Below are 7761 nucleotides of genomic sequence, written 5' to 3'. Positions count from 1 at the left end.
TGTGTGTGTGTGTGTGTGTGTGTGTGTGTGTGTGTGTGTGTGTGTGTGTGTAGCCTCCTGATGACTCACAGCTGAGTCCCTCCTCAGGAACTTACCTCAGCCCAAATGGAGCTGCCTCGCCCAAGGATACGCCCCTCCCAAAGGGCAGTCACTACATGAAAAGCCAAGAGCCCTTGCCTGGTTTGTGGACCTGAGCAGGTTTTAGATTCCAGGCCCTACTGACCGAAGGAGAGGCCAGGCCCCCAGAAGGAAGGCTCCTGCAACACTGTGGCAAGTGTAAATGGTAATGATTCCCCTGTCAAGCAGCCAAGATGGGTCTGACCCACCAAGTCATAAAGTCAAGTGAGCCCAACAGCAACCCTTTGTAAGTTGTTCACCCAGGAACAGGTGTGAGCAGAGACAGAAGGCTCCAGGAAGCCCCAGGGACAGGTGACCCAGACCCTCATGTCATCCACTTGTTGCCATTCTGTTGTACTAGGTCCCTCAGCTCATACTATGTCTTCATGGATGGGTCCCTTGTGACCTCATGACAAAGGAGAAAAATGCCTGAACTCGGTTCCAGGATGGGTGACTCAGTGTTTGTGTACAAGTAAAACTGGACAGCTATTGAAATACAGACCTGCTCAAGGTGTTCAAGAGAGAGTGGTGAGAAGTCCTCCCAGTGAGCAGAGCTTTGGGTAGGGCACCTGGTCTATTTCATGTGGAAAGAGAAGCGGCATGAAGTAAGAATATACATGCATTCATGGGCAGTAGAAGATGCCTTGACTTCTCGGTCAGAAGGAAGGAAAGAAGGAAGTTTGGGAACAGAGAGGTTCCGGGGAAGAGTCAAGTGGGTGGCCCTATGGGAGTGGGCACAGGGTATGAAGATTTTTGTAAAGCACCCTAATGTTCCCCAGGAAGCAGCCACCACAGGAGAGGCACTAAATCACCAGGCGGATAGAATGACTCAGCCAGTTGACATCAGCGAGTCTCTGACTGGCTAGCCCAGTGTTGGTACAACGGTACACGAATGAATGTGGCCTCTGTGGAGGCTCTGCGTGGACCCACTCACCCAGGCTCTCCAAGCTACCACCACTGCTGAATATCAGACCTGCCAGCAACAGAGACCCATTGTTTCTTGAGAAGACCAAACAGCAACTTGGTGGCAAACCGATTACATTGGATCCCTTGTTCTGGATATGGTGGTCTTTCCTGCCCACAGGGTCTTGGCCAGCACCACTGTCCAAGGGCTTGATCTGCTGACCCAGAACACTGCAACACATCACATTAGACTAAAGGACGACCCTCTTTACAGTAAGGGAGGTGTGGGAGGAGCATGTGGCCATGGGATGCAATGGTCCTCTTACACATTTCACCACCAGGGGATGCTGGCCTGATGGAACGATGGAGCAGTTATGGAAGGTGCTGCTGAGGTGTCGGCTTGGAGATGATATCCCGCTTGGATGCAGCATCCTCCTCCAAGATGAACTCTACACCCTAAATCAATGACCATTAGATGGTGCTCTTTCCCCAAGAGGTAATCTCCTGGGATTCAGGAACAAGGAAGGAATAGGAGTGCTACCATCCTTCTAGTGACCCACTTGGGAGTTTTCCTTTCTGTCCCTGTAACTATGAGGTCTAGAGATCCCGGTTTCCTGGGGGGTGAGGGGAGGTGGCACTTACACCAGGGGACAAAGCAAGAGTCTCATCAACCTCTAAATTCAAACACACTTATGCCAGCAGCTCCATGTAAATCATGTCATTTAATCTTCACAGCTCTTTCAAGTGGATCTTTCTCAGTTTAAGACACTGAGGGTCAGAGAGGTGAAGTGACTTGCCCTGGGTCACATAGCCAAGAAGTGGCAGTGCTGGGATCAAAACATTAGTTTGCCGGCACCTAAGCCTCCATCCCAGGAGAGGTGGATTCTGCGTGCCTTTGGAGACATGCAGGGACAGAAGGAGTGAGGGGCCATCCTCACGGAGACAGGAGCAGGGCCATAGCAAGGGAGGCAGCGTTAGAGGCTGGGACCCGGAACTCCTCTGTCAGGAGTGAAGGGAGGCTGAGTTCCACGGTGGAAAAACTCAATTACCTCTAGTTGACTTTGGGGCGAAAGATCAGACTTTTGTGTTTTGTTTGCTTTTCGTTGTTTTCCTGTTGGCTGGGGCTTGTGTCCTGAAGGCCTGTTTCTGGCCCAGGGCACACCTGCTGCTGGAGGCCACATGGATTCCAGACAGGGTGCTTGTTGGAGAGAAGCTGGGTGGGAATTCCGTGTTTCTATTGATAATCCCCAATGTGGATCCCATGGCTGGGTCCCAGGCCGACTTCTCCTCTCTCCCCGTGGGGTCTCATTAATCCCCCTCTCCCCTCCTGGGCCAAGAAATCACACACATACCCTCAGCTCCAACCCCTTCCCCGAGCTTCAGACCCTTCCATCCCCCTGTGTCCTGACCAACACTCATTTGTCACTGTGACTGAAACGGAACTCCTAGAATTTCCCATCAACCTGGCCTTCTTCCTGAGTTCTCAAGCTCTGGGAATGGCCCCCCAGATACCCCAGCCAGAACCCCAGGAGGCACCTTGACACACACCCCCTCTCCCATCCTTGTGTCCATCACCAAGCCCTGTCCACCTTCTTTCTGTTTCCATGGCCTCCACCCTCCCCACAACCCTGGACTCTGCTGTCTGGATGACTGAGGGCCTCCCGAAGTCTCCCTGCCTCCACTCTGCCCCTCCCATGGCCTCCCATTGTCCTGGGGATAAAACCCCCAAATCTTACTGGGTCCATCAGACCTGCTGGTGCCCCACCCTCATCTCACATTGGGCCTGCCCCTGCCCCAGGCTTGAGGCCTCCTGGCTGCCCTTCACGTGTTCCAGTGCGCTATCTCCCTCCACGGGCCTTTGCACATGCTGTTCCCCCTTGTCTGCAATGCCCTTCCTTCTCCTCTCTGCCTAGCGGCTCCTACTCATTGTCTCCATCTCCTCTCAGGGGCCCTCCTGTGCTCCGTCCAGGCACCCCCCCCTCCGTCACCTCCTTCCCATCCCCGCAGCAGTTCTGGGATCTTGCTTCCTAAACAAGCCAAGCTGTTGGCTAAGGAAAGGCATGCTGGTTGAGCACCTACTGTGCTTCAGGCCCTGGGGGCTCCAGGCTCTTGCCATCCACTATCTGGTTTGATCCTGACCACAGCTCTGGAGGAAGGTATTTCTAAATCTCATTCTATAGATGAGGCACCCAAAGCTCAGAGAGGTTAAGTGACCTGCCCAAGGGGACACAGCTGGAAGGTGGCAGAGTTGTGATTTACACTCATCTGGGGCTCCAAGGCCACAACCCTCTGGATCTTCAGAAGCCAGGTATCTCTGCGCAAGTCATCAAAACCCCATCAAGACGCTGAGCTTGGACATTCTGACACAGAAATGTTGACCATGGCTGAGCACCAAGGAGAATGAAGACAAGACGCCAGATGATGTCTACAGTCTGAGCCCCTTTCTCTTTTTGGGTAAGAAATAAAACAAGGCCAAGGGCTTCCCTGGTGGCGCAGTGGTTGGGAATCTGCCTGCCAATGCAAGGGACACGGGTACGAGCCCCGGTCTGGGAAGATCCCACATGCCGCGGAGCAACTAGGCCCGTGAGCCACAGTTACTGAGCCTGCACGTCTGGAGCCTGTGCTCTGCAACGAGAGGCCGTGATAGTGAGAGGCCCGCGCATCGCGATGAAGAGTGGCCCCCACTCACCACAACTAGAGGAAGCCCTCGCACAGAAACGAAGACCAAACACAGCCAAAAACAACAACAACAACAAACAAACAAACAAAAAAACCAAGGCCGACATGGTAGAGCTGGGGAAAGTGCTTTTTCCTTTGTCCTGGGAGGGTGGGTTGGAGTGAGGGTAGAGAGGGGTTATTTGTCTTTTTTTTCATGCAGCTCTTTTCGTGGTTTGACAGGCGCATTCCTGAACCCTCTCAGTCCACTGGCCCCTTCTGTCAGGTCCTGACCCCAACAGGTGGCAGCTGGCCGAGTACATCTGAACCCTGAAACAGTGCTGACAGCCCTGAGCCTGTGGCACTCATCCCATGGTGCATGGGGGGTGGGTGTCTTCCAACCCTTCACCTATTTGTTTAAAAGTGGGGATTTCTCTCCATTTCAGAGCTGACGACACTGAGGTGCAGGGAGGGTGACAAGGACACAGCCTGAGGGAGGTCACTACTGACTCCAAGCCTAGTGATGACGGAGTTTCAGGCACTGGTGCAGCTCATGGGAGATGGATTTTAATGATAATAATAGTGACAATAATGATAAAAAACACAAAGGTATTAAAATGATGGTAACCACCGCCACCACCATGAGCTCTGTTTACTCCTCACTGGGCTGTGTTTCCCACACCTCGTGAAGGCCGCCCTTGGACACCGACCATACACCCCGTGGCTGGGCTGCCCTCCGCACCCCGTGCCCAGGCCAGCTGAGTGTGCCCAGGTGCCGTCCCGGCCATCTCCCCAGCTCCTCTCTACTTCCCCTTTGTCCTTCCTCTTTCCCATCATATTTTTAGAAATCTGCTCGCAGCCTGGCTTCCAGGACAGCTGGCCCCGCTTCCCCTTTCCAGGGCAGGAGGAGGGTGCGATCCTGGGGCCCTAAAGGCGGAGGCTTCTCAGAGTCTGGGTGCGAGGGGGTCTGAGATGGGGGGCGGCTAGCAGAGCTGCACCCCGCCCCAGCCCCAGAGGGCCTGCAGGCGCATCAAATCGTGTGGCTTCCTCCCCCAACCCATCTGCCTCTATTTTTAATCTGCAGTCTTGCTGCACCAGCCCCGCGGCTGTCTTTGGTCACATTGGGGCTTTGTTGCCTGGACCTCTCAGCTTTTCAGCAGACCTAGGGGGAGGGGACCTGCTTCTGGGTGTCAGACACCCACAGCTGGTCACATTGGGGCTTTGTTGCCTGGACCTCTCAGCTTTTCAGCAGACCTAGGGGGAGGGGACCTGCTTCTGGGTGTCAGACACCCACAGCTGGAGGAGGGCAGGCAGCCCCTTTGCCACCATCCTGTCCATTGTATGAGCAGGGAAACTGAAACCCACAGGAGGAAGAGGCCCATCATGACCACTGGTGGGTTGGTGCACAGCTGATATCTGAGCCAGGTCGGGCTGACTCCAAATCCTTGTTCTTTCCCCACTTCCCCGGGGTGAGGCCAGGATGATGGTGTCCACTTAGAGATGACAAATCGGAGCTCAGAGAGGGCAAGTCACCAGGCTGTGAAGGAGCTCTGAGTAAGATCCAGTCTGGGTAGCAGAGAAATGACCTTCCCTCCCTCCACTTCCTCCAGGAAGTCTTCCCAGATCTCCCTTGCCCCGGGTAGAGACAGTCACTCTCTCCCAGGCTGCAGGTCTGTGCCCATTTGCACATCTGCCCTGGGTCACTGTCCTATAGGGTTTTCTCCCCCTTCCCCCATTCCCGAGCCAGCAGCTCCCTCAGGGCTGGGCTTGTGGCTGGGTCATTGCTGTCTCTAGCATTGCACAGCCCAGGACCTGCACACCAGAGGACTACTTATTGAATGAATGAATGAATGAATGAGTAGATGAACTGATCAGTGCAATCCTCACATCTCCCAAGAGACTGCCTGCAGTGACTCCATTCAATCCCTGTCGTCCCAGGACCAGCCTGAAGCAAAGCAGTGACTCACCTCTTGGCCTCCCTGGGAGGCCTCGCCCCTCCCCTCCCTGACAGCCCAGGCTCAACTGGGGCTCTCGCTCTTCTCAGATCTTGTCCTTATTCTGCCACTTATTTGCCGCCCGACTTTGGGCAATTCTGTGCTCTCCTTCAGTTCACCTCTGTGAGCCTCAGTTTCCTCTTTGCATTATGGGTGCAACCACCCTAAGGACTTCTGTACACGAAGACCCCAAGAATAACGGTGGAAAGACAGGCAGTGTGGGGGGGATTACTTCACTGTTTCTTGTCACCCTCGTATCTGCTGAGTGACCTTGAGCCAGGCACTGTTCCTCCTGGGTCTCCGCTTGCGTCCCTACTTGCCCCTAAGATGTGTTCACCGAGCCGTACAGTCCGCGAGCCACCTGCCCCCAAAAGCCCCCAGGAGAAGCATGGGGTTCGGGGAGAGAGCATTGGACAGGGAGCTTGGAGGTGGGGAGTCATCCTGCCTCAGCAAGACTGTCCCTCTCCTGGCCTCCTTTGTTCCAGCTGAAAATGGGGGCTGTTGAAATGGATCAGTGGTTCTCTGTGTTCCCCAGAACACTTGGGGCAAGGGGAGGCCAAGTGAGTGGGCTCAGACTGCTTTGTTTTAGGTTTTGTTTGAAGAAAGGGGTCTGTGGCTAACAGGGTTCACGTCATCTGGACCTGGGGAACTGGACAGCTCCTGGCAACCCTTGCCTTCTGGAGTTCCAGGCCATGCTGGAACATTCTGAGATGCAGGGCACAGAGACTTGGCTGCTCTCCTCTCGGCCTCACAGAAACACAACACAACACAGTCCTGTCCTCTTCCTGTACCAACTGACAGCCTCCTCTCCTGCTTACCAGGTAGGGTCTCAGCCATGGTCCCCTGCTGGCCGCTCCACTGGCAAAAGTGCTGCCCTCAGCCTCCCCAAAGGCCACTGTCACCCACCAGAGGCCAAACGGGCTGCAGGGCCCTTGTGCCACCCAGACAGTTATCATTCTCACAGACCTCATCATCTTTAACACAAACAACCTTTCTCAGTCCCACCTCAGGGCCTTTGCACTGGCTGTTCCTTTGCCTGGAATATTCTTTCCCCAGAAACCCACATGGATCACTCTCTTCCCTCCTACAAGTCTCTGCTCAAATGGTGTCTCCTCTTGAGGACTTCCAGCCACCCATCTTCCTTATCTCACTTCACTGGTCTTCATTCTGCTTGTCACCACCTGACATAGTACATTCATGTATTTACTGTCTGTCTCCCCCTCTAGAGCGTAAGCTCATGAGGGCAGGGGCCATGCCTGCTTTGTTCGCGGGACTCCCAGCATATGCTACACAGCTTGGCACCTAGCCTGTGCTCATAATATCTGTTGCCTGCTTCTGCATGTCCCATCTGTGTTACATCTATTTACACACCGATTCCCGTGAGGCAGGCACCATTATCCCCATTCTATAGAACAGGAAACTGACAGGTCGGCCCAGGTGCTTACCTGGGTGGCACAAGTCCATTCTGAAGCCCCTGGGGAAAGGTGGCCTGTGCTCCTGTGGCCCACTGACCCAGCTGCTGCTCAGGCAGGGATGCGTCATCTCAGCTACAACAGGCCCCTTCCCGTTTGCCCCGCCCAGCACAGTGTGGGGAGGAAGTCCTGTCCTGCTGGGGTCTGGTGCGTAGTCTCTTGATGTCGCAGCACTTCCTAAAAACCAGCAGAGTTTTGGGTAGCGGGGACTCTTTGCATTTTGGGTGTGGGCAAGGGAGGCACAGAGGCAAAAGAGACAGAGAGGGATAAAAAGAGAAAGATGGTGACACAGAGAAAAAAACACAAACACACAGATGCACACACACACACACACACACACACACACCCCAGAGGAAGACGATTACTGGAGGACAGAACCTCCCTGCATATAAGCTGAAGGATCATTCAACTTGGACTGTCCAAGCTGAGCCCAATCAATTCCACCCCACAAGCTCTCTTTCATCAACTCTCCCTTGAGCAAAGAAAAATTAATTGAGTGCTAGGAAGGGCTTTGCTTCCCCTCAATGAAATGCCTGGCTTTTTCCTGCCTAGTTGTCAGTTGGGCATTATGTTCAGTTTCCCTTTTCCCCCAGGCTGCTAGGAAGCTCAGTCAAATCTGA

The 7761-nt window shown here is 54.2% G+C and overlaps 1 protein-coding gene across 5 annotated transcripts in view; it reads right to left on the bottom strand.

Moving 5' to 3' along the window:
• The window catches only part of CYTH4 (cytohesin 4), a 31065-nt gene extending 23767 nt beyond the window's left edge, over positions 1 to 7298 (bottom strand). For 2 of the 5 annotated variants that reach the window (XM_029204833.1, XM_029204837.1), the window contains exon 1: positions 7115 to 7267. In XM_029204833.1, coding sequence (XP_029060666.1) covers positions 7115 to 7211 — 97 coding nt within the window. In that variant the 5' untranslated portion in view covers positions 7212 to 7267. Of the gene's footprint in view, positions 1 to 7114 lie in introns of all 5 variants that reach the window. The other 3 variants (XM_029204834.1, XM_029204838.1, XM_029204836.1) reach the window with 3 other exon arrangements.
• Positions 7299 to 7761: the final 463 nt, after the last annotated feature.

This window comes from Monodon monoceros, unplaced genomic scaffold (assembly GCF_005190385.1).
Source record: "Monodon monoceros isolate NGI ecotype Baffin Bay Population unplaced genomic scaffold, NGI_Narwhal_1 Super_Scaffold_6, whole genome shotgun sequence".
Taxonomy (NCBI): domain Eukaryota; kingdom Metazoa; phylum Chordata; class Mammalia; order Artiodactyla; family Monodontidae; genus Monodon; species Monodon monoceros.
The sequence above is the reverse complement of the archived record's forward strand: the minus strand, read 5'-3'. Positions and strand labels throughout refer to the sequence as shown.